The following is a 25780-nucleotide window of genomic DNA, read 5'->3' as shown; positions in this document are numbered from 1 at the left end:
AGCTTATCTAACATCTACAACTACATGTTTGAATAGTGTATGTAGCAGATGGGCATCATCCAGATAGAACTGGGGAACGACTGGGAACTGCAAGATGAGCCAGAGCCGCGGTCCACGGCCAATGACAGGAGCTGAGACGAGCCAACTGGAATCTTGAATCTCTCCAAAGAGGAACAACACATGAATCGCACAGTGCCAAACACAGGCATGGAGAACTAAATGATAAATAAGTGATCAAGGACAGAGGAGAAGTAAATGAGAATTTAGGACAGAAGCAATATGGATCCTACTTTCCTCAGCTTTTAAATTCTAGCAGTCTACTAGTAACTAATTGTTGTTGTTATTGAAATTTCATTCAAACATGTTAATAGTAAGTTGCATGCACTATGGTATGGAAGCGATTGTGTAGCATAAATAAAATACTAGAAAACGACAAAGGTTTTATATTGACTTGGGACGGGACCTTGAGATTTTGAAAAATCTTGCTCACAATTTTAGTGACAAAGCCCTTTATTTTAAACTTATGATGCAAACCAACTGCTCTGACCTCTATTTCCTCCTAAACTTCTCTGGCGTTCATGTCTATCTGATGTGAGGAGCAAATGGACTCCCTCCATCCAAAATCCTCCTGACTGAACAGAAATTTCTCACTCAGCGTTAATGTGGGATTAAATCAAGAACAGCCTTCAGAGGTCCCACTTTGCATGTCCGGTAGAAGCTAAGTTCTTGTCCAGGCTTGTAAGTGTTCATGTTGGTAACCTTACAAAAAATAATGCAATCAAAACATCCTTTAGGGAACAGCTTGTTGTAGACGAATGAAAAACGAATCTAACAAGTGCAGGTTAGATACCACAGAATTCAAAATACAGAGTTTACACAACCAACTGACAGCATTCATATTATCAGTTGTATATTGGTTGTAACAGAAGATTGATGTCAGTGTTCATGCAGCAGAACATGCTCTTACCATTAAGGTGATTAAGGTGCAATCACTGAAACCTGAAGCTGTCAAGCCTTTGACAAACTGAATGACTCAAATTAAGGCACAAATCACGTCTACTAGTGTAAGTTTACATTCTCTTTGTGCGTGTACATGTTTGTAAGATCTACTCAGGCATATGAGGCTTTGACATAAACATTCAAAAAGGTTCGTTCCACTTCTTTTCTTCCTGTCCTTCCCAGAAACCCTTTGGTGTCTGAAGGTGTCTGCGTTTCTCCTGTTGACTGCTGCCCCCTTGAAGGTTTTTTGCATATTTTGACCTCCAGTCCCGTTCAAATGCAGCTTTAATGTGTTCTAGGACTGTAACTCCCTTAGGATTTTCTGCCATCTTCACCACCAGCCCAACTCCTGCATTGATTGCAAAGTCACTCCCGACCCAGTTGTGGTTTCCTGTGGATAAAAGAACACCAGGTCCAGTAAGCAAATCAGCGTAAATGATTTAGATCATATTAATGAAACATTACAGGAATCAAATGTTTCAACAGTTTGACTGTATCTAAAAAAGAAGTTTCCCCTGGATATAAATGACTCCCACTGAGCATCTGTGGAGTATCTGTGCTCATGGTGGCTTTGCATTGGTTTTGCTGTTCAAAACAGAAAAACGTTGGGACCCCCTGAAGTCAGGAAAACCCAGACTTCCAAAGCGTGACTCGTTATCAGTCACTTTACATCCAAAGGCTAGTACAAAGGCTAGATACATGTTACGTATCCCATCACGCATCACGACCAGCCTATCATTTGTCTTGTTGTTACACTACAGTTATAGGGAGACAGTGCATTATGTCGAGATGCACGATGGGACACGTAGCATGTAGCCTTCTAGCCTTCGGATGTAAAGTGACTGCTAACGAGTATGATGCTTTTGTAGACCTTTTTAAAACAAATAAATCTGATCTCTAAACATCCTCCGTGTCTTCAATGCAATGTAATGAGACACACACAGACAGGAATGTGAAGGTATCCGCGGTAAATTCAATTATTGTTCACATCCGTGTTTATGAAGTAGCAGGGATAACAACATAAAGTGATATTTATTCCACCACGTTGCAAACAAAACTTTAGTAGCAAATAGGAATATTAAATATTTGCTTTCAAAAGCTTTTTTTTTTGTTTTCAACTTTTTTTTTTTGCATATGTTGTGTCTCATCTTGCTTTTTCCCCCATCTATGATTTTGCGTTCATAAGGTTGAGTTTAGCGTGACATATCTGCCATCAAACATCCTGCTGATTGGTCTAGATCAGGGGTCACCAACACGGTGCCCGCGGGCACCAGGTCGCCCCCAAGGGCCACACAAGTCGCCCACAGGCCTGTTCTAAAAATAGCACAACTCACAAGTGAGCTCCGTCTAAAGTTTACTTGCTTATGCTTATTTGCATTTCAATATTTGTAGTTTCACATCCACTGATTGAGGTGCTGCACAAATTTCTGAGGAAGGGGTGAGGAGATGAAGAGCACGCCGGCCTGTCAGCTTCCAACAGCTGGTTCCATCGGTTCCTGAAATGCTATAAGTGAAGTTGTCCCTGCATGGAGAAATTGCATCCACTGACTCAGAAGCGCCCAGAAAATATCCTGATACGATGAAGAAGAAAATCGCGCAGAATAATTATCATCCGGATGAATGAATGATGAATGAAACTGGCCTTTTCTGGAAGAAGCGAAGCTCAGAACACGCTGCTGCTGCTGGACTGACGCGCCGTTGCAGGTACCATAACCATCCGGCTTGCAACGACCGTTCGGGGTCCTTCGACTAGTGCTGACCTCACATTATGTGAATGGCTGTCCGTTGGTCAGATGATGTGTCAGATAGTGATTGGTCTGGACAAATTATGATACTACCATAGAAGAAGATATTATGCAGTCCGTTGTAAACAAACAGAGCTCCGACATAGAGCGAGAATATCTCCTAAATATATATCTCCTGCTTTTATTATTATGATTAAGTGCATTGCAGCCGAACGGACTACCCTAGCAGCAGGTTCTTTCTAACAGCCACAGATCTTTTTACAAAGTGGGTTGTGGCAAAATCTCTCTATAAACACTACAAAGAATGTCAGACACAACTTATCAAGGAAAGGAACTTTAGATTACAAAAGGAAACGTGAAATGAAAATGTGTAGAGCCCGAGCAGATCTCCACGCTACCTAATTTGTCCAAGTGGGGTTACCGTAGTGTGACGTTATCCTCAGTCGAAAAGACCCCGAACAGTTATTGCAGGCCGAATGGTTATGGTACCTACACCATGCCCAACGCTTAAATAGCGCTGCAGGACCTCTGGTTCTCAAGTGATGAAAGAGGAAACATGGGCTCCTGGTTTTCAGGTACAGAGTGACACTCCTACTACTGTTAAATCAATTGCACTGAACTTTTGATAAGGATGGATGACGGACATTCTTCAGCGGCGGGGTGGTTCTCTGTGTTCTGCGTATTTGTTGGAGGCTTTGGTCCCTAATCCCTGCGAATAAGGGGAACTTGGATGCTGGACAGGCTGAAATTGAAATAATAACATTGCAAAATGACCTCCAGCTCAAAGCCTACCAGGCTGCACCAAACTTTTGGTGCCTTGTTGACACCAACAAGTATAGTGTTGTATGCACAGCAGCTATGAAGATTGTCAGCCTGTTTGGTTCAACCTACCGCTGTGAATCAGTGTTTTCTAACATGAACTTAATCAAAATCAGACACCGAACACGCCTCACCGATGCACATCTGAAAGACTTACAGTTGCAATATCAGGTTACACACTTGATTACAACACACTGGTGAAAAGCATGCAATGTCAGTCCTCCCCCTAACAAAGAAAATAATACCAGCCGTCGTCAGTGGAAACATGGCAGTGACATGGCAAAGTTAAATTGAAATGTTGAACAATTGTGATCAAAAGTATGTTCATGACATGTAATAGTCATAATTTTGTTAAAAACGCTGCAGATTTGGTAATTAGTTAAAAATATGACAAGATTTAAGAAAATATGTAAGTTGGCTTTGCTGCTCCTTGTGGGTTTTACTCTGAGAGAAATGGGCCAGAATGGTTGAATACTTCAGAATCCCATTCTAACAGAACCAATACAAAGTCCATGTCTGCCTCCAATCACTGGCAATACAAGACAGAGACACCTGATTGGTTAGAATCTTGACCCACCTGCAGATATGATGGCAGATATGTCACGCTAAATTGAAACTTATGAACGCAAAATCAAAGATGGGGAGAGAGCGGGATGAGACACAATGTCTGGGCAAACATTTGTGTTGCAAATGCAAAAATTATTTTCAAAGCAAAAAAAAAAAGTTTTTAAAAGCCAAAAAAAAAAAATTGAAAGCAAAGAAAAAGTATTTGAAGGCAAACCTTTAATATTTTCATGTGCAACTTAGAACGTTTTTTTTGCAATGTGCTGGCGTAAATATCGCTTCATATACCAATGGCTTCATCAGCGGGCTGCAGAGATCCTGCAAGCCTCCCATTAATGGATAAAACGTGACTGCTGTCCTAATTTCGTACATTTATGAGATTTGACGTCGTAAATCTTCAAGTTTTTTGTCAAACTTTTTTTTTCAGTGGCTCAAATCTTAAAAATGCGTCATGATTCATCAAAACAGCTAAATGGAAAAAGATCAACTCACCGAGGTAGACAGCGTTGTCTGTCACTACATACTTGTTGTGGTTGAGTCTAAGTTGAAAGTCGTCCTTATGTTCCTTGTGACTGAAAAACCTCTGGAAAAAAACCCATCCCAGCAGTTCAGTTTAACAGCTCAAATGCAGAAAATGTGAAGTTTCTGGTACGCACCACCTCCAGGGAGCAGTTGAGAAGCTGCAGACACAGAGACTTGAGCGAGGTCACAAAATTAAATGTAAGGGGGTGAGTTTTCTTCCAGAAGCTTATGAGCAGGCGAACTCTGACTCCCCTCAGCACCACAGCTTCTCTGATCACCTCATCAATTGTTGACCAGTACCTGTGGATGCAGCCATCACTCAGAGGAAGATCCTGTGCAGCGTGAAGGGAGTCAGCTAACACAGGCTTCCCGTTATTCCAAACTTCTTGAAGCAAATTTCTTTAAAACGTTTCTTTTCTGAACCTACCACAAAACTCTTGCAGGCACTTACCTGGTAATTGAAGCTCCTCTGAAACTTTTGTTGACCAGGGGAAGGTAGTCGGTCACAGATATGAAGACAAATGTCTTTGCACTCTGGATCACCTGATAGATGGCATCAACATCTCTGGTTCGATCTTTAGAACAGAAGATCTCAGGGGAAGTCTGCAGAGAGGACAAGCTTCATCATGCTACTGTCTCAGAAGATTGTCTTTAGCTTTAGCATGTCAGTTGCACCCTAACACTACTCCTTTAATGGCCTTGAAATCAAATATCAACCCTCCCAGAACTCTCTCAACTACAGGAGGGGAGGAGGCTTTAGGAGCCGCCAGCAGCCTGCACCAGCATGGCGCTGTCACCTCCTGGGTGATGATTGATGCTGGAGCAGAGCTTCAGAGGTCCTGTTGTTTTAGGTCAGTCTGAAGATGCTAGTTTGTGGAATTAATGACTTAGAAAAATTCCAAACTGAAAAACCTAAAAAAGGTGCTAAAAGAGCAAAATGATCTGCAGACTATAGACAGAGGTTTGTGACTTTTTTTTTTTAAACACTGAACTACGAAGATCATGCATTATCTTCCTGAAGCAGCACAAACTCACAGAGACGTAGGCCGAGGCTGGCGTGGCGTTCAGCTTCAGGTCCAGAGCCTCATGCTTCCCATAGAGGGCTGTTACTCTCTTCGACCAGATGGAGGGAATGTAGTCTCGATCATGGAGCTGCCAGTAAAAGGAGAAGACCCTGTGGAGATCCAGGGCCAGGCAGCTGCAGTTATACACCACCACACCCAGCTCCTTCCTCTGCAGGGGGGGGGGTCACAAAGGAGACAACAGGGTTCGGCAGGATTCCTTGACATCTTCAGCATTGTATTACATTCACCTCATGATGATTGCCAGAAAATGTTAATAAAATGCTCCCAAAGGTATTTAAGTCACCTACTTGCAGGAAAGTCTCAACCATTCAATACCTTCTGAACGTGAACAAGTGTTAGCTTAGTATGCACATTCCCTCACTTCACTAGTGATTGTAGCCTGATAACAAAAGCAACCTTTGTCTGCATTCACAAAGGAGTCTGACAGCAGATGTTTTTTCATATTAGAGAGAAAGATAGAGGCATTGTTAGATCTGGCCGTGGACCTCGCCTCTGGCTCGTCTCCATTACTGCTCCTGTATTTAGCTGTCGATCCTGCCTCTGGCTCATCCCCCCCCAGCCATCCCCTAATTCCATCTGGAAGAAGACTATCCGCTACACTATTCAAACGTGTAGTTGTAGAGCTAGATAGGCGAAATCTTCTCTAGGAGTTCTGGTACGTCGCCTGTCCATCCTGGGAGAGGATGCCTCCTTCATGTGGACATCCCTGAGGTTTCTTCCTTTTTCCCGGAGTTTTTCCTTACCAAGAAGGAGGGTCTAAAGACAGGGATACCCAGTTTAGCCTTGTCTGTTCAGTTTAGCTTAGCAATTACTTATTGTATTTTATAACTGATTTCTTGTTTTTATGCAATTACCGATATGAAGCCCATTGAGACAACTACTGTTGTAATATTGGGCTATATAAATAAAATTACATTTAATTGAATCTGGATCATTTAAACATTTTCCGAAACAAAGACTTATAAGTAGGAAAAAGTAGGAATTAAAGAATATTTTTGTTTAGAACTCAAGGTCCAAACTCAAGATTTAGTTTTAAAAGTGATGTGACAGAATAGAGGTGTGCATTTTTACAGACTTTGTTTATTTTATTGTTTCTAAGTTGGAATAAACAAAAAAGTCTAAGAAACAAACATCAAAAGTCTCTTAGGACCAAACACAATAAGGCTACTTTCACACTGCAGGGCTTAATGCTCAATCTCGACTTTTTGAAAAAATTAGATTTTTTTGCAAGGCCGTTCACATTTCCAATTGAATGCGAACTTTTGTGATCTCCTTTGTGAACGTGAAATGATCCAGAAGTGACCCACATGCGCAGAAGAGTACTCAATGGTGAACGTCACTCGTTGTTCGCGGAAGTAGCTAACGTTAACAATGGTTGTCAACCACGCCGGGCTTATCCCCCAAAATGCGGTCCAGCTCTTCGTAAAATGGACAAGAGATGCGTTGACGGCCACTTCGTTTGTTCCAGTCTTTAACCTCTTTGTATTTGACTCTGAGGCTTTTTATTTTCGCTGGCATTGGAGCCAGGATCGTCTGTACCTACGCTCTGCCATTTCGCTGGAAATTTTTTCAAAAACCACCCGGTTGCGATAAGAGCCCTTGAGTTTGGCCTGAATAGAGCTGTCATCCCAAATATTAATCAAATCGGTGACATCCCTTCCCTTCCAGTGACTGGTCTCAGCAGCATCATCTGCCATGGTTGATGTGCTCGTTCCCGCCTACTTCAACGCAGAATTATGTAGTTTGTAGCGTATCAATGACGTACAGGTCGGATAAATGTGGCCTGGCCGTTCAGACGGAGGTCGCCTTTCAAAAGATCGGATACGTATCGGATTCAGGACCACATACCCTAATGGCCAGGGTTGCATTTGAAAGGATCAGATCTGTGTCGTTCAGACTGTAAAGAAAAGATCCGATACAGGTCGCAAAGGGGCAAAAAAATCAGAATTGGGTTATTTCAGCCTGCAGTGTGAACGTAGCCTTAGATAAAAAAAAAAAGACAGCGGTTCTAAATATATTCCTGCATGGTCATTAGCCGCACAGCTTATCTTTGTTCTGCATTGCTTCTATTTCTGAGTTCATCACAGCAGGAACAACAGAAGCTTCGGTCTGTCACAAGAAAAGAAGGAATTTAGATTTTCCTTCTTCTGAGGACATACAAAAAACAGAACCGGTGGATCTTTGTGCTGTAAAAGCCTCTTTAGATTCTAGAGGTCACATTCAGATGAACAGGCAACTACAATTAACAGTACAATTCATACATACATACATACATACATTAACATTTTTCCAAAACGTCCAGGTTGTTCTTTTGGGAGTTGTAGGCTGCCTCATGATATTCCAGTTATGGTTCTGGGGCCAAAACCATCACTTCCTTTTATTTCTTTCAAATTAGTTATGAAGACCAGGTGGTTGTCACCACCTGAATGTGGTGGCATGATGTCCCAGTCAACGATTTTGGATCCAGTTGTGCAATTGAACCAAAACTCCTCAAAAGTGTTGCCCTTCTGGGCCACAGAACATATAGGATCTGTGTCAGAGACCCAACACAGATGATAGGAACATTAACCTAGACATATTAAAAAAAAACTAAACATAATCTAAACAATGACTAACTACATAAACCTACTCATAGTGTGACCAAAGGGTGAGGACAAGAAGATCTGGCTTTGAGCACCAGAAACCAAATAGGTTTATTGACATGTTTACACTCAAGAGTGTTTACAGGTCATGAATAATTGATGCAGTCAATCCCAAACTCAAAGAATCTTTGTCCCAAAGCAGCAATGATATAGGTATATCTGGAATCTATAGACCATTGTTTTGTAAATTGAACGTGATCTAGTTTACTACCTTGATGTTTCAACATGTAAAGAAGCACCGAAGCATGTTCTCTGTTTACTCTGTTTGTGTACACGTCTACTTATTGCTAGGGATTTAAAAATGATTCTGTTTGGGTGGCTTGGACTCTTAAAGCTCAGTTTTGCTACATCATTTTGGAGTCTGGGATAACAGGGTTAGATTAAGATAACCTGCATAAAGTCATTTTAAAGTAACTAGACTAAAGCACAAAGGGGGCCCTTGTGAAGAAGAGGATGATTTACAAACAGAAAGCTGCTTAGTTCATAAAGAACTGAAACCCAGTGTGAGTGAGGAGGCAAAAGACAAGCCACTATACTACTCACAGTGAGGGATGTTACTTACACAGGTGTTTTTGCTATTTGGTCTGAATTTTAATACAATTTGTAAAAGTTTCCTTTGATATTGCCAATAATGAATAAGAAAAACCCTATTTAATTAGTTTTTTTATCACCCCAAAAAATCAAGACAATAGTAAAGATAGCCCCAAATAACAAAAACTGACCATGTCTAAAGTGGACATTTCCACAATTTGCTGCAATGACAGCTTGACATCAATGTTTTATGCTCCTCACTAAACTCATGATGTTGTTCTGAGGCATCCAGTCTCTGTTTGAACTGCCCAGACGTGCTCTGTGGGGTTCAGGTCAGTGGACATTGCTGGCAATATGAGGCACTCCCAAATCCTGAACTTGAGCTGCGACAATTCTGTTGTGAAACATTATCATTCATGAACAGAAAGTTGGAGGTGTGCTGATGGAATTTGGAGGAGATGATGGGTTCTATGATGTCTCTGGGGTAAGAATGTGCTGTAACTGGGCCGTACACATTAACCAAATCAGATTTGCGCTGACTGGTGATACCTGCCCAGACTGGTCAAAGCAAGCCATATTGACCCGAGGGCATGTCTCACCTAGTCTTCTCTGACGATCACCTGACACTCATCAGTGAACAGGACAGTAGGCCTTTGCTGAATTATTCAGGTCACAGGGTCTTGTGCCCATTGCAAAGGTTCATGGCGGTGTCTTGGTGTCATTGGAGTTATCTGCAGCTGTCGTTTGTTATTCAAGTCAAAGCGGTGGAGTTCGTTGTGAATGCTTTGTCTGGTAACCCATAGCGCCTCTCACATCTGGTTAACATGCGTGCAGCTGTGCGGCATTTGATAAACCACATCTGAGTGCAGAGGTATTTGGGTAGTCTACTGGTTGTTGGGGTCTGTCACTAGTGGGGCTCCCCACCTGGGTCTGTCACAAACTCAGCCAGTAGTTTTGTGTCTTGATGAGAGCCTGCTGATGATACTTTGAGACTCACCAAGTTCACCTTCTTCATGTGACTGCCTACTACCAACCCAAAGTTGCACTATGGCCAGGTGGTGCTGTTCATCCGTTAACCAACATTGTGTGTTCTTGGCTGTTCCAATGATCAACTTTGAATGACTTACTGGCAAAACCAACAGAATGTTGAAATTGATGGTACGTTAAAAAGGTTTTTCTTTAATTTTGGAATTTTGGGCCCAATAAGTAAGACACATTGTACACAGAGAGACCTTTATGTGGTAAACACAGGATGTGGCTTTTCTATCACCCCAAACCTCCATATCTCCACAGTGATGTCCACTGAGTTTTCATAATATCCCTTACTTATTGTAAGGAGTGTAAGATTGATTAAGAAAAGCACCAATCCTCATGAACTGGAGCTTTGTGTTCTGACTTTCCTTTTTCTTTTCTATTGCTGCAGAATTAAGCTTGGCCTAATCTTCATCACATTAACAGAAATTCTGCTTTAAACATGCAGGAACCTCCACTGTGCTTCACTGCTGTTCTCACACTTACGGAATTGTTTAGACCCGTTGGTGAACAAACTGCAGTGGAATATTTCACATTTGACTCATCAGTCTGGAGCTGCTGTTGACTGAAAGGTCACAAGCTGAGCTGAATTTTGCTTAAACAAAAAGCTCATTGCAAGTTTTTTTGCTTAGGTAACCCAATGCAACCTACGATCATCAGAGTTTTTGGTGCTTCTTTAAAATGTTTGAAGAAATTATGTCAAAACACCACAGAAGTCTATCACAGCTTTTACACAACCCAAACATGAAACCTCCACAAATAAGTTGATGTTTGATTTTGACTGCAGATTAAATTTGGCGTCTAATTGCTTTGATTAGTTTATCTTCAAATATATTGAGCTCCAACTGAAAAAGGCAACGAGTGTAGAGGATCACTTTTTTAACGTCTGCTTTGACTTGGATTTTCTGTTGTTCTGTTTAATTAAAAGAAAGCATTCATTCTTAAAAGTATTTGTGTTTCGTAGCATTTTATCAAACTCAGAAGTCTCTGCTGAGTTCTGAGCATAAAGAGCCCCCCCCCCCCCCCCCTCTCCTCCTCCCTTCACCTGTGCTGGTGATTTGTATTGTTACCTTGGAGAGTGACCTCCAGTCCATATCAGCACTGCCGATGTAAATATGCTGCCGGTCCACGATCCAGAAGGATGAATGCAGCCCACCCCGGGTGAAAGCGGTCATGTTCACAAAATGAACCTCTGCTTCTAGATGTGTGAAATAAAGACAGAAATCTCTGAGAGATGGAAAAAATCTGCCAGAGCAGAAAGCACTAGCAGGAATCCCACATTTATCGTTAACCTTGGTTGTGAAGTTGCATGCATGAGCAGTTTGACATGTGGTTTTATATGCAGGATGCTGCATGTGTATATGCATTCATCTTCTCTGGTGTAAACCAAAGCTCTTGAATGCAACATGGAGCACAGGAAAAGAGTTAAAGGAGACCGAGTCTCTGGAGTCTTCTTTTTTTCTGTATGTACAGTGAGACAAAATCTATGAAGTAGAAAACATGACCTCCACTCACGGTGAGCTGCCAGAGCTCTCAGCTCTGAGGAGTTTGTCAAACTGCTGGCAATCTTCAGTTTGACTCTGCGAGACTTCAGGTTGAGCAGTCGCTGGAACAACAGTTGTCCCTGAAGCAGAGAATCCTCAGTGAAACTGCAGCGGAGCATTGGTACAGCCTGTCCAGTGGTTCCCCACAGCTTTCTGCAGCAGCTCCAGCAGACCACATGCGGAATGCGGTGCATTTACATGCGCTGCAGGCAGGAGCATCACCTGTTTGGCAGTGTTGGGAGGGGGCTCCATGTCCCAGGAGGTTAGGTCCCACACAGAGGACACTACCTCAATGGAGTATTTTGCTTGGTCCAGCAGAGAGTGAAAGGCGACAGAGAGAGGGAGGTGCAGCCTGCCGTCCGAGTGGAGAGAGAGGTCATCTGGAATATTCTCCACGAGCACGATGCTGAAAGTCAGAGTCGTTTTAGTTCATAGTACCTAAAAAATAACTTTTTTGTGTTTTTTTATGTGTAAGTTTTTTAAAAGTTCCCTTAAACAGAATGAGATAAAAAACACATTCTGAGTATCCTTAAGGACATTAAGATGAAGTACATGGGGATGAATTGTTTTAATCATCACAGAGTCAGCATCAAAGATCCCCTATAATAGAGTTGTGTCATGTGTCCTAAGTCAACCTCTTCTTTGTTTTCTCAAAAGCTTAACCTTATGTTCTGACCCACTTCACAATAAAGATTTTATTGTTGTTGTTGGTTTTTGTCGGTGTTGTCGGTTTGTTGTTGTCAGTATCGATAGCTTGACAAATGTTCTTGGCTATTATCTTACTACAAGACCAAAACCACAAAGCTGGAGTTCCATTATTTGGCAAATGGTGTACAGTGCCCAAGGACGCTTGAACACAAGATCCTCCGCTCAGTTTGTTATCATTTGTTGACTTTTAGTAAGAGTATTATTATAGTTGTAGTTTGTGTTTCTTTTTTGCTCTTCTTCTTCTTTTTTGCATTTACAAGTATGTATTACATTAATAAACCATTAAAAAAGATCTAAACTGGCTTTGTTGCAGACAATAAAGTAATCTCATTTTGTAGTCATCAAATTACTAAACCAACATGCTGTTGCAGCAGAAACACTTGATTCCTGTTGAAAAATTGTGAAAAATCCATGGATGAGCAAATCTTTAGTGATAATGTGATGTTCAGCAACATGTAATAAGTTACTCTTGTTAGGATACAAACAAAGTCACCTTCCCAGTGCTCAGTGGAATAATACAGGTGTCAATGTTTTTACAAGGAGTTGTTTGGTTTTTTTTTTAATACATTTCATTTAGCATGGAAAACATGATTTTTCTTATTCATATGAACATCTTTTTAAAAACAACTAAAACTAAAAAACAGGGGTTTATTAGACTCTGCACTTTCTCAACTAACAAACACTCCAACTTCCCAAAAGCTCCAGTAGAGACGGCAGTTTACACTTTATTTGTGATTTTTAAGATGTTCACATGAATAGAAAATAATCATGTTTTTCATGCCTAGTGAAATGTTACTATGCACAAAAAAAATTAACTGGGAGTGGAACCCCAGCAACTCCGACAGCGAAGAACTCTAATGCAAATATGTGACAACAAAATGGAGCTCTAGGTGCCCGGTTTTGAACGCGCTAGAATGGCGTTTTGAAGGTGCTGTTTGTACATGATAAAACGTCGCATTTAACACCCGTCTTTGGGTACACAAAATGGCATAAATTACGTGTTACTTTTAGAATTGGGGTAAAAGCTGCATTTTTGATGGCCAGAACACAGTTTTTTTCACTGCTTTAATGACCATTTTTGCTTGCCCTACACATGGGACGTTCATGTGATTCCAACGAGGCTGTGAAATGACCATGGGATGTCCAAACAACCACACTCTGATTTTCATATTTTCTCATTTCTAACAGCCAGCCAACACAAACAGAGAACATGCAAACTACACACAGAGGGTTCTTAGCTGGGGGCTTGAACCAGGGCCTTCTTAGTGTGAGGCAAGAGTGTTAACCACTGGGCCACTGTGCCATGTATGTTAGAACTAAGTCATGCAATTTACCCATGACACTCTTATGTCGTGACTGTACTATCGACTGCTCCCCCACTAACTCCCCCATCTTTAACATCCCATTCTCTCCCTCACTTCTTTTTTTCCCGCCCCTCTAAAAAATAATGCATATAAACATAATTATTATAGGTAAATCTTAGCCTCAAATACAGAAGGACTTTATAAAAATATACACTTCATTTGTCTGAAGATCCATAAACCCTAAACAGTAAAATCTGTCCGACACAAGAGGCCTTCAGCTCTTATCTGCTTGCTGAGGTGTTGGACAGGAGAATATTCATAGTCAGCTAAACCAGTTATGATTACTAAAATACACAGATTAAAAAGAATAATTGAAAAAAGTGTCCTGGACAGTTGGTCTTGCGACAGGTTTTGATTCCCTCCCTCTGAGTACTGAGGCAGAGTGTGGATCTATATTGTGTGTCAGCTGTGGTTTTACTGTTTATGTTTAACAGGTTTGTTTGCAGTTTGTGACTTAATAAAAAGTGCAATTTAAAGGCAGCGCCTCTGTGAACTTATGATTGTAAAAAGGACAAACATGCAACATTTTTTATTGAAAGAAACCAAAAGTTTTGGTGGAATACTGACAGCATTGAGTTTTAAGTTCATAAAGCCATGAAGTCAATCAGTCCAGTGAGTTCTTTTGAAAGACTGGATCTAAATGTGATCAGACTTAAATATTTAGCCTAAACAGTAACAGAAGTCTGTTTGCACGACAGATATTTTTGTGGCCACAAGGGGCCCAAGTCCAGATAAAATAGATAATTGTGTTAGGAAGGGCATCTCTGCCAAACCATCTGTGTGATTCAGTGCAAGCTGATTTGCTGTGGCGTCCCCTGACGGGGTATTCCGAAAGGTGAACAGCAACAAATTAATAAACTTACCTCAGACTTTGTTTCTACAGCCTGAACAATCATGGTTTCCATGAAGGAGAAGCTTTTCCTCTCACTGCTATTGTTAACTTAAGAATCAAACATGTTGATTATAGTTTGGCTGAAAATGCTTCACCTTTTTCCCAGAACACTAAATGCATCAAAAATCTATTTTATCATAAAAATATTGACTTTTAGTAAAACATGAATACACTAAAAGGTTCCATTGAAGAATATTTGAGCTGTGATTTAATGTAATTTCGGTGATGTTTACCTCTAACAGGACTGTGTCTGCTGTTCTGGTACAAGACCATTAAGGTCTAGTTGGGGTTTCAATATTGAGATAAACTGCAGCTTATCCCCTTATTTTTTACTCGCAAACTGCTTTTAAAATAACAATTTTGCATTCAAATATGTTCAAATACTGATCTGCTTTCTGCATAAATGGAAAAAGTGTGTTTTCAGGTCCTACTGGCAGTTTCGACTGCAGTTTTCCTCTGTGATTCCATCCTCATCGTCCCCCCAGATGTCCACCGAGGAGAAGATCAGCACCAGCAGCACAGCAAAGCAGCAGAGAAGCGCAAAGATGGCAACACACTTCTGCTGCGTCTGGAAGACAATGGCAGACAACAAAAGTCAGAGCAGACAGTAGTTTTGGGATGGAGAGCGAATGAAAATGAGTGCTGCTTAAATGCTTCTGCTCTCAGTCAATGACATCGATTGGAGGTTAGGATTCATGATCAATACAACTGCTGTGCCACAGAAGAGGGGTCTGAGCTGAGGACCGGCCCGCTGCAGGGTTCAGTGCTCTATAGTGCAAATAAACTCCCCCACATCTTGTAGTCATGTGAACTGCGCTTCCACACAGAAGGTTCTGCAGAACTGAGCCTTCTGCTGCTCTGTTTTCAGCCTCACGCTGACAGGCAGCTCCCAGCTGACAGGGTTTTTATGAGCTCTGCGTCAGAGTAGGAACAACCACTGTGGCTTAAATGAAAAGACATATTATAGACCATATTTGTGGACATGCTGTGTGTGTGCACAGTCTATGCCATACAGAGTCGATGCTAATAATGCTGCCCTGCCCGAGGACTCTAATTCTTAGTTTTAAAAGTGCAGAGAAGCACTTCTGTTTTGCTTACGGCTGCAGATCCAGCTCCTTTGCTGTTGGGCTTTGTGGCCTGGGGAGCTGTCAACTTCACATTAAATATTCTCTTTTGTGTGTTTGATCAATCAAGCCAATTGCATCCGAGTGATGAGTTTACTGCTTAAGATGGATTTTCTCCAAAGAAGTGGCTTCCAGCGACAGCTTCTGTTAGTGCTGAAATAAAATGAAAAAGAATATTGAGCATCGGGTCAATTAGGTGTGACGCTCTGGGCTGTCTGTGGACCCTGCCTTCTCCCCTGTCCTCTCTGTACTGTCTCGCTTAGGCGGAGGCTGTCTGCTGGACATTGCTTCATTATGGGTAGCAGAGTTCAAGGACCGGACTCAACTGCGCGAACACGACTGCGAGGAAATAAAGCAGCCTGACAGAGAAGGAGCCTGACTGGTTTAGACAGGGCAATCCATCAGGGAGCTGCCTAAATCCTCAGGAGCACCGGCTGCAGCCACATTCATCTAACTAAGTCACTCGTTCACAGAAAGCTCCTAATCCGTAACTCTTTAACACAGTCCCAATCTTTTTAGGTTACTGTCCGATTTTTCTAAGAAATAATTTTTTTGTAGTTTTCAATCTTTAAAGGTTACGAACAGAGTAATTTAAACACTTTTTGGAATAAATATGTGACTAAAAACTGATTCCCGAGTCTTTTATTGTGAACTTCGAATGCACTGCACTACTTTTTGGGTTGAGATTAGAAAATATAGTGAGTCAGCTAGGATTTCTGCAGTTAATTTATGTATTAGTGAATAAACTAAAGCATCTGAAAAATGGAATCCCCTTTGCAAATGTACGCTCCTGCTGCAGTCACAATAAATGGTGATTCCATTCACAAGCCTGAAGAGAAAATGGATTTTACATAAAGCCTGTGAAGATAATGGAGCCCAGGCTGAACTGTTGCAAAAAAGGGAATTCAGTTAAGATTTTTTCCTTTAAAAATACATAAAAATCTCTATTCAGAGTGAGACTCTGGATGAAATATGAACACACCTTCAGAGGCTCCTGCACAGCCGGTCCTGCCATGACGGCAACACTTGCTCAAACTTCTGATGGGAATCAGTCACGAGTTGTCCACCTGCCTTCAGTCTGTCTGCTGTTTGCTCTTCATCTCTGCCTGCATCAGGCTAGTTTCTCGTCCTCACACGTTTCTAACCTCAGCTCCTGTTCTCTGATGCCTCCTGACATGCTTCGCTTACACTTGAGCGCCGCTCACTCTGCATCTCAGTGGAGGTGGGGAGAAACACAGAGCCTAAAATACCAGCCCCCTTGTTCAGACAGCCAATGCGGGGCTGTGGCTCTGATCTTCATCCCTCCTCTTCCTTCTCACTGGGGATCTGGCTCTTTATTCACCTTGTGTGAACAAAACTTGTGGCGCAGAGAGCAGCTGGTTTCCGCTAAGAGAGGAAAGACACAAAGACCTGTCTTTAGTGCTTAAGACAGCCTCATCATTAGATCAGAAGGACCTGTGTAAAGTTTCTGAACCAGTCAGTTTCCACTAATTCCATAGGATCCACAAAGCTCCAAAAAGAAAATGCAGGGCAGTCAGTGTCAGAAATGCTCAAATTTTCCAAAAATGTTCCAGCTTGTAAGGCTTTCCTTTTAGAGTGGTTTGTGAAGCAAACAGGAACTTTGAAAGCAGTAAAATGAAAAAAAAAAAACTCTCAAAGGCTGTCCCAACCTTTTTTCGCAGATGAATGCACCTTACTCCAGCTCTGTCAGTACAGAGGTGGAAATCACAGCAGGTGAGACTTCCTAGACTCCTTTCCCGAGTCAAACAGACTCCTTAAACAGGTTCAACTTACTTCCGACTGCAATAAATAAGCTCCTTGTCCAAGTTGGCCAATCGAGTGATACAGTCCCCAACTGCCACACATTGCTGTAGAGATGTGCTAGGCGAGACAGTCTCACAGCTTTTAGAGATTTTAGGTATTTGGGGTGGACTTTATTCACAACTAGACACAAAAGAGGTGGAGAACATGTCCTGAGCCTCCCTCCGTACCCGTTTTAAGTGATTCCAGATATGAGTGCGGACGACTTCCCTGAGGGCTCAGCCAAACATCCCCACCACGCTCACATGTGTTTGTTTCTGCCAAGTCCTTCTGGTTTCCCCATCGCCAGAGGATTGAACTTACCACCAGGTTGTTCAAGACACGTGGCTGAGGGTTACCTGACACAACTACAATATTTTTCCTCAACCTCCTGCCTTGGGTGTCTTGGTGCCACAAGCATTAATGGAAACCCTTGTGTTCAAACATGGTGTTTTCTAGGGACAAACTGTCATGAGAAACAAACTGTCGTAAACAGAACATCGCTCAGGTTCAGATCAGGGAGGCCATTCCTTCCAACCATGCCCTTCCAAGTGTCACTGTTACTGCTCTGGATGTTGAAGCCCTCCAGGAGGACAATGGAGTACCCCGTCGGGGTGCTTTCCTGTACCATTCTGAAAGACACCACGATGGCCAAGTACTTTGTACTGCTGTTTGGCCCATTGGCCAAAACCGCTGTCACAGACCTTTTGGTTGCACAACCTTATTGTGCACTTGGGTGATCTCCAACACATGGAGACCAAGCTGCGGGCTTACGAGTAAGTCCACACAAGCCCCCTGTCTCTCACCATGAGCTGCTCCACTGTTGGCAGAGAATCCAACCCCTTTCAAGGGATTTAGTTCCATAACCCAGGCCAAGCATGGAAGTAAGCCCAACTATATCTAGCCAATACACCTGAATATTTCTTGGTGGACATAGAATGTTTTGTGCTGCATGCCATGTCAGCCTTTGTGATGGACAGTTTCCACAGTGGCTGGTTTGACTATGAGGGGCTAAAGTGTTTGAGCCACTTTCCAACTGAACTCAAAGTTCCTAACACTGCAGACTCGGGGCAGAACAAAAACAAAGACAGAAAGAGAGAGAAATGATTTGCCTCCAATCTGAACAGACTGTTAGGAACACTTCAACATCCATTGCATCAGGTCACAGCCCAGACTGATGAGACTGGCACACTCTTGACAAGGAAAAAGACACTGCAATGACACATGAATACCATCAGATGTTCTTTTCAGATCCAGCTGCAGAGCATAGAAGCTGCTCAGTTCAGAGATCACAGCTTGGATGATTCCTGCACAGCATTTCCGACAGGAAAGATGAATTTAAGGTCCTCCTTAGAATGTTAACCTCCCAACTTAAAGCAAAATAAGTCTTTGCCATTTCTGTGCTGATATATATTAATGATTGCATCCTAGTGTGCAGCTCCATCCTTCCTTCAAGCTGAGAAACAGATCAGACAAACAATCTCCTGTATGTTCTTTAGAGTTTTAACCAGGGCATTAGGTTATGCTTTTTACTCAGTTTTAGTTTACAAAGAGCTCTGATAAAGCACACAATTCAAAGCTATAACTAAACCTCCTCAGTCAGAGCGGTCTTCTATGTTTCCCGTGCCTCCTAAAATATCTCTCTAATACTGTTTTTATTAGTTGAGCACATGAGCTTTAAATAACTTGCAGGTCTGCCTCCCTCTGCTGACACGCCTACATTTGATGCTCAGAATTAGATTTTCTGTTTGGTTCTTCTAGTGCCCAGCCAAGCTCCCATGAAGGTTCACCTTCACACCAAAGGTGAATTTCCGCATGTGGTTGGGGTGTGACATTCCCATGACGCCATAGTCAGGGTCATGTGAGTGAAAGGTGATGGGAAAGGAGCTGAGCAACAAATGGTAAATGGTAAATGGCGTATACTTATATAGCGCCTTTCTTCCTACAAGGACAAAGCGCTTTACAGTCACAGACCCATTCACCCAGTCACACACACATTCACTCACACATTCACACACTGGTGGTCGCTCCGCTGCCAAACACAGGCGCCCGCCTACCACCAGAGGCAAGGTGGGGTTCAGTGTCTTGCCCAAGGACACTTCGACTCATGGGCGTGCAAGGCGGGAATCGAACCTGCAACCTTACGATCATGGGACGACCGCCCTACCGCTGCACCACGGCCGCCCCACGAACAAGCCAGAGAGGCTGAGGTGGGAGATCCAGCTGTTGGGTGATCCTAAGCCTCAGTAAGCCTCAGTAAATAAGAAAAAGTACTTTCCATTTACAACATTGAAGAAGAAATAGGACAAAGTGGATGTGCAGGATTCTTTGCTCTGAGTGTGATGGAGGTGAATGCATCCATGAGTCTCTGCTCGCAGAAGCAGTTTTACTGTTGGTTCAATTTATCAAGTCTTAATCGGTGTGTAGGATCTATTCTTTCTGTTTCATTTAAAACATTGTCATAAACTGCCCATCGACAGTATATTCATGGTCATTTCTTTTGGGTTTGCAGATGCATGTCGGAGCAGCGAGTTCTGCAGGAAGGTCAGACTCTATCTGCTTTTTCTTTTTTTCACCACACAACACCCAGTTCAGCTCTTTTACAGCACCAGATGAAAAGTTGTAAAATATATGAATTATACAGCTCATTCCATGTTTACTGACAGTATGAAAATTAAATAATGCATTCAGAAAAAAACCCAAACTCCAGTTTCTCCTGCTTTTGAAGATTGATCATTTTTACCAATATTTTGGCATCATTATCCTGGATTGTTGAGTAATTTTTATGTTTTTTATGAATAACTACGCTGTTTTCAGTAGTGTCCAAATGTTGGTAATTAGCAGGAGGTAATTTTTTCTGAAAGCAGTTTCTAAGCGTACAGATGCCATTAAGAATATTATCTTAAATTATTAAACGGTTAATAAAGATCATAACTAATGTTGTAAATCTTCAGCAGGGGAGAGCAGGGAGGGTTTTTGTCAAGAGTAGAGTTGGAACTCCATTTTCTTCATGTAGGATATGGTTAAATGATTTGCTGGTAATTATTTAAGTAATTAAAAACTAAATAAAATCTTTAAAAAATGACAAATGATTACTTATTATCTGTTCTCTTCATGCTGTATTACACTTGCTTCAGCTGCTACAAGTGTTGTTTATGGTGGAGAAGTTCTTATCCAATCACATTTCAGCCAGCTTGTGTTGTCAGGGTATATGAAAGTCTGCTCAAGGCCTTCAGAATCCCTCTCTGTAAACCACCACCTGGTTGGACTCACCACCTGGAGGAGAGTTCAAAAGGTCCTGGTGCAATGTGGTTGGGTGGCGGTGCCTCGTTGGCTCAATCCCCGGTCAATGAATCTAGCTTTGTGAACTTAGAACATCATCTCTCTGGAAGGCTCAGGCTCAGGCTCTAGGCCTAGGCTTTGAAACTATTACTTAAGAGGTTTGACTCTTTACCATTCTGGATTTGATGCCACCAAATGTTGAACTTTACACCGGTGGATGAGAGAGTCGTGTCGCTGCACCTTTCAATGCATCTGATGGCAGTTTTGGCCTACAGGCAGTTTGGAGTACCCGCTCTTCAGCGTTCTTTACATTAAAACTCCCACCAAGTTGAACCAGAAGAACCAAAATAGCTAGCAGAAATAGCTTAGGAACACCACACTCTGTGCCTTCTCCTTTTAAAGTGTCAGTTGTCCTAATGTTTTTGTACTTTGGTTTGTAAGGCAGGCTGAGTAGCTGATGCTGGTGTAAGATGGTACAGCCCTACACAAAACCCACAAACGCACTCTATTCTGACGTCTGCACACGTTCCTGAACACCCCCAATAGGGGGTTTCATCAGCTGTTGGTCTCAGTGCAATCAGGAAACAAAACCACAGTACCCCAGAGATGTTGGAGTGACTTTTGAAAAGAGCCCAACATTTCAGAAGCAGAGAAGCCAGAGAACATTGACCTGGAGAAAGCTATTCATGCTTTCAGCTCCTATCACTGTGACAGCTTTTATGACAAAACCACTTCAGCCTCCATTGTCTCCAACTTGTTTAGAAATACTGCTGCTGGGTTAGACGCATTTGAATGAACACATTCCTCCTGATGGCTCCACAAACATTTCTGGAAGGGCTTCAACTAATTTGTTTTATTGAAATATTTGGCCTTGGTTCTTCTCACCCTAAATGAGCTTTTAGGTGGAAACCAACCTGGCTGAACTCTGTGTTCTGCTGCGGTTCTTGGTCCAATCAGTGGATTGACCTATCTTACACGGAGGCTGGTCCAAAATATTAGAGAACTATGACTGTTGATTTTTGACACATCACTGTTCTGCTCTGTTATTGGCCAAAGCTAGAACAGTTTTAAAATGAGTATTGTGTTCAAGTGGAAACTTTAATTTTTTAATTACTGTTTTCCATGTTATTAGTCTTGGTTAGTATAGGCTCTGCCAAAGTGCTATGAAATAGTCTTTGATTAACTGATCATGATGCTTGAGGTCCCATTGTGAAGAAAATAGTTTCTACACTCTCAGACAAAGAAACTTTTACCCAAAAATTAGTAACTGCTTCATCAGTCATGTTACAAAGAAAGTGCCAGCATCTGAATGCATCCTACTCTTGTTTGTACCAAATATACTTGGAACAGACGGACTCATTGTTTTAATAGCTGTATATAATCTATCACTAATGGCTTCTGAGGATGCTGCTTGGTTTTTCTTTGTTTGCAGTGCAGGACAAGGCAAACAAAATGAGAAAACAAGCATTGTCTGCATGGCTTTGGGTCAGGGAGGAAACCGAGGGAGAACTACAGACTGGAGCTCCAGACAGAGGTCATCCTATTGCAGGATGAAAACTTTGGAAATTGCTGCACTTTTAAGTTTCTGGCTGACAGATGGCTGGTACAAATGGATGACCCCCAACAAATCTAATTTAAGCAATAGTTTTTAAAGAGCTGCAGGTAATAACAAAAAGTGTCCCCTATTTTTTCTGCACTCTCACAGCATAAGGATTAACACAAAAATCCCTACATGAAGCAGCTTCAGCATCAGTTTCACAAGAGTAAAAAATAAACAGCTTTGTCTTTTTAGTGTTTACTTGTGTGAGATTCCAGGTGTTTTGTTGCATCTCCTGGTGTTTGTATAAATGAACTTAGTGGGAGTCAGCAGTGATGAAGCGGTCATCAGTTCTCATTGGAGGCAGCAGTGCTCAGCTGTGCAGCAGCAACTGTCTGGAGTTAATGCTGAGATACAGCAAGCTCACACAAGAAATGGATTCCTGGAGGCTGAAACTACTGTGGACTCAAAACAAGCCCACATGCATGATGCTTTACTTTGTCTTTTTAGGTATGGCTTTGAATTTGCACAAGCAAATGTCTGTATTTTCTTGCACATAAATGTAGGATCAAACTACATCTTTACAGCCATACCACAGTAAACTTTCTAGATTAGCATCAGGGCTTAACAGCTTCACTTGTATATGCTCCACAGGGACAGTAAAGTTGCTGAGGAGGCTCACAATCTGATGAAGATGCCTGACAGTTGGCTCACCCGCTCCAGCTTGTCTTTGCGTCGCAGGAAGATGGATGCAGAGTAACCCTGCTGCTGGACGGTGCTGTAGCTGCTGCCGCTGCTTTTCATCTGAGACGGGAAGGCAGACGGAGCTGGGGGAGCCTCATCCTGCTCCTCAAACCGTGGATTAGCTGACAGTTCCATTGACAGCCCGAGTACTGATGCAGTCCCCTGGGATGAAGACGCACTGTCAGTCCTGTATCCCCTCTTTACTTTTTACATTTCTCTCTCTGAAGCTGAATCAGCTGCTGTCGGTCTCTGTGCTGTCTGAGCTACATTCAGCCTGCACTCTGCCGTTTGTGGCCAGAGCAACACAACCTCTTCACGCTCTCTCTGGGGAGGATGAGTGTGGGTGTAGCTGGTAAAGTACGGTCTCCTGTGGGAGGGGGATGGGAAGAGTGGGCTTTAGTTGGTCTCTGGACAGGATGAGGATGCAACAGGAGCTGCTACGAGCTGACACTGGCGGTGTTGCTGGGGCGATATGATAAAAGAAATTGTAGACAATCTGGCAAAAAGACTGGCTGTCTCAAACTTCCAGTCTGATTTCCCGCTTGGTGTCTGCAGCACTAACACCTGCAGAGGCAGATGATCCCAATGCAGCCAATAGGACACGTTCTCTGCGTGCAAGAAACAAAGTCAACCTTTACTATTGTTGTTTACTCAGCCTCATTTTTTACTGGATCCAAAAACACACATCAATTGTACTACCAGAAAAAAAGAATTTTATTTAGGCAAAGTTACACTAAATAGTCAGAAATTTGTAGATCAATGCAGGCTTTAAGTAAAATAATAAGAGTAAAAGTCTGCCTTATAGTCGGTTGAAAGATGTGAAATAAATTTGCTAAAAGTTTGTGCCTTCACACATAAAGGAAAGAGGTTTCCACGTTCCTGAACAGGTACCATTTCTTCATTTTGAAGCTTGTTCAGATAGCTTTTACACCACGATGCACCAGAATTTCCTGTGTGGGACGGTACCTCATCAACTAAAGTTAGCACCAAAACGCTTTGGCGGCTTTTGGTTCAGGACAGCCGTAATAAATGAGGATCAGGGGTTACACTGCGATAAGACTACTATCAGACCAAGAAAACCCTACAGTGGACAGCTATGAGAAAATTACATTTGTTTACCTTCTTTCCCATTAGCTTACAGCCCCTCACCTATTTGTCTTGGCATCTCATGATCATTTAACCCCCAAGTGGAGAGATATTTGTAAGAGACTTACTAGTGGTCCTGTACTTGTAAAATTATGTTTATTTTAATGTTTAAAAGGAGGTCAATTTATAACTTTAAAATGTTTTTGTCAGAGGACAAACAGTGAATCAGATCACTGAAATCTAGTTGCAGAAATCTCTGTAGAAACTTGTTTTTTCTTTCAAAAGTCCCAGAAAGATCTAAATTGTTTTTTAAAAAAAGTCAAGCTACAGGTGTTGTTTAAAAAAAAAATCTTTCTAATGTTTAGGGAGTTCATGCTTTTCAAAGAGTTTGCTTTTTTTTTGCAAATGCAGCAGTGCAAATGCTTCTTATCATACTTTAGATGTAAAAGAAAACCCGCTGGAGAAACAGTTTCTGATTGAAAAATAGGTGAGAAAATGAGAAGAAACACTAACAGTGGCACTAATGCCCACCTGCAGAAAGTGGTTCGACGGGAATAAAAACTCTGACACAGCTTTGATGGATTAAGGAAGTGGAGCAGAATATCCGGAGACATACAATTAGCAGTGTGCTACCTCTGGCTGCCTGGCCTCTAAAATCTAATTTGCTGTGTGTACTTGCTGTGCAAAAGGTGGGAGGTAAGCCATTTGGGTTGTTTGTGGTGGAGAGATGGAGACCCAGGCGGAGGGAGAAGGAGGAACTTAACCATTGTAATTAGCTTTTCTCTAAACCTGCACAAAGACAGTTTGACCTTAAATCTGACATCATTACGCACTATATAATTAGAATCGAAATTAAGACATGATAAAAGTATTTAAAGACTTTTTGGCTTTAAAAGCCTCTCAAAATGGAGTTGCTGTCCTTGTAGATCAGTGATGTTGGGAGGAGCTTCAGGAATCTGTTCTGAAACATCTTAGTTACTCTGAAAAAAGACAAATTTAAGAGGTTTTGAAGGGAAATTCTTTGGAAGATGATCTGATGGTGACTTTGGCACATGTGCGCCTCTTGAGGTTCCTTAAGCACCAAACTATACATCTTGATGAATGTCTATTTCACTGTGTGTGACAAAGCAGCTGCTGCTGGAAGAACCCAGACTGCAGGGAATCAGGAGGCGGATGGATGGAGAATCAGCTGAACAGATGGTGCTGCAACTCTGAAACTCAAACTACTTAAATTTGATCTAAAGTTACACAAAAATATTTTAGTGATCAGCAAATAAGATTGACTTCAACAAACTAGAAGTAACAAACCTTGAATTTTTTGTCAACTTGTGAGAAAATGAAAGCTGGTTGCAGATGGTTGCTCTGTTGTCACCAAAGTCAGTGCTGGGGGAAAATAGAGTAAAAATGGTTTGACTTTATTTTATTTTATTTTTTTCTAACTCAGAGTGGTCATTGCTAAACCAATCGTTTGTCAGCAGCAGTTTTGCTGTGGTGCTCTACTCCGTGCTATGTTCTCCTCTGTCAGTTGGTTGTAGAATTATGCTTTAAGCGGACGCTGTCTTTACACATTCAGATCTGCATTTCTCCTATCTATTTGGTGCGCTGCTCGCTGCCCCATGTATTCAAACTTCATCAAACTTTTTAATACTGATCTGTTCTGGGGTTTTTTCCACCAGGGAAATCCATTTTCCAGGAAATGTTGAGTCATTTACCTTGTTTTGTGCTCTGATCATCTACAGATACACCTAGTTTAGCGGAGC

General features: G+C 41.9%; 1 protein-coding gene and 1 long non-coding RNA gene across 3 annotated transcripts; one reads left to right on the top strand and one right to left on the bottom strand.

Annotated features, from left to right (window-relative positions):
• Positions 1–492: 492 nt before the first annotated feature.
• Positions 493–23247, bottom strand: pld5 (phospholipase D family member 5). 2 transcript variants are annotated; one of them, XM_011479600.4, is made up of 10 exons: positions 22905–23247; positions 14879–15015; positions 11706–11889; positions 11455–11563; positions 11010–11137; positions 5685–5882; positions 5101–5252; positions 4784–4949; positions 4620–4710; positions 493–1390 (listed from the first exon to the last, which is right to left on the bottom strand). In XM_011479600.4, exons 1-10 carry the CDS (start codon positions 23067–23069, stop codon positions 1140–1142), a joined length of 1581 nt encoding a protein of 526 aa, XP_011477902.1. In that variant the 5' UTR covers positions 23070–23247; the 3' UTR covers positions 493–1139. The 2 variants fall into 2 exon arrangements, with proteins under 2 accessions (XP_011477902.1, XP_011477907.1); XM_011479605.3 differs by lacking the exon at positions 22905–23247 and adding an exon at positions 16554–16789.
• Positions 14905–22982, top strand: LOC110015550 (uncharacterized). The gene is made up of 3 exons (XR_002290772.2): positions 14905–15041; positions 19884–19915; positions 22845–22982. It is a non-coding gene; the product is annotated as an uncharacterized LOC110015550 (long non-coding RNA).
• Positions 23248–25780: the final 2533 nt, after the last annotated feature.

The sequence above is a fragment of the Oryzias latipes genome, chromosome 1 (assembly GCF_053564925.1).
Source record: "Oryzias latipes strain Hd-rR chromosome 1, Olatipes_Hd-rR_3.1".
Classification (NCBI taxonomy): Eukaryota; Metazoa; Chordata; class Actinopteri; order Beloniformes; family Adrianichthyidae; genus Oryzias; species Oryzias latipes.
The sequence above is the reverse complement of the archived record's forward strand: the minus strand, read 5'-3'. Positions and strand labels throughout refer to the sequence as shown.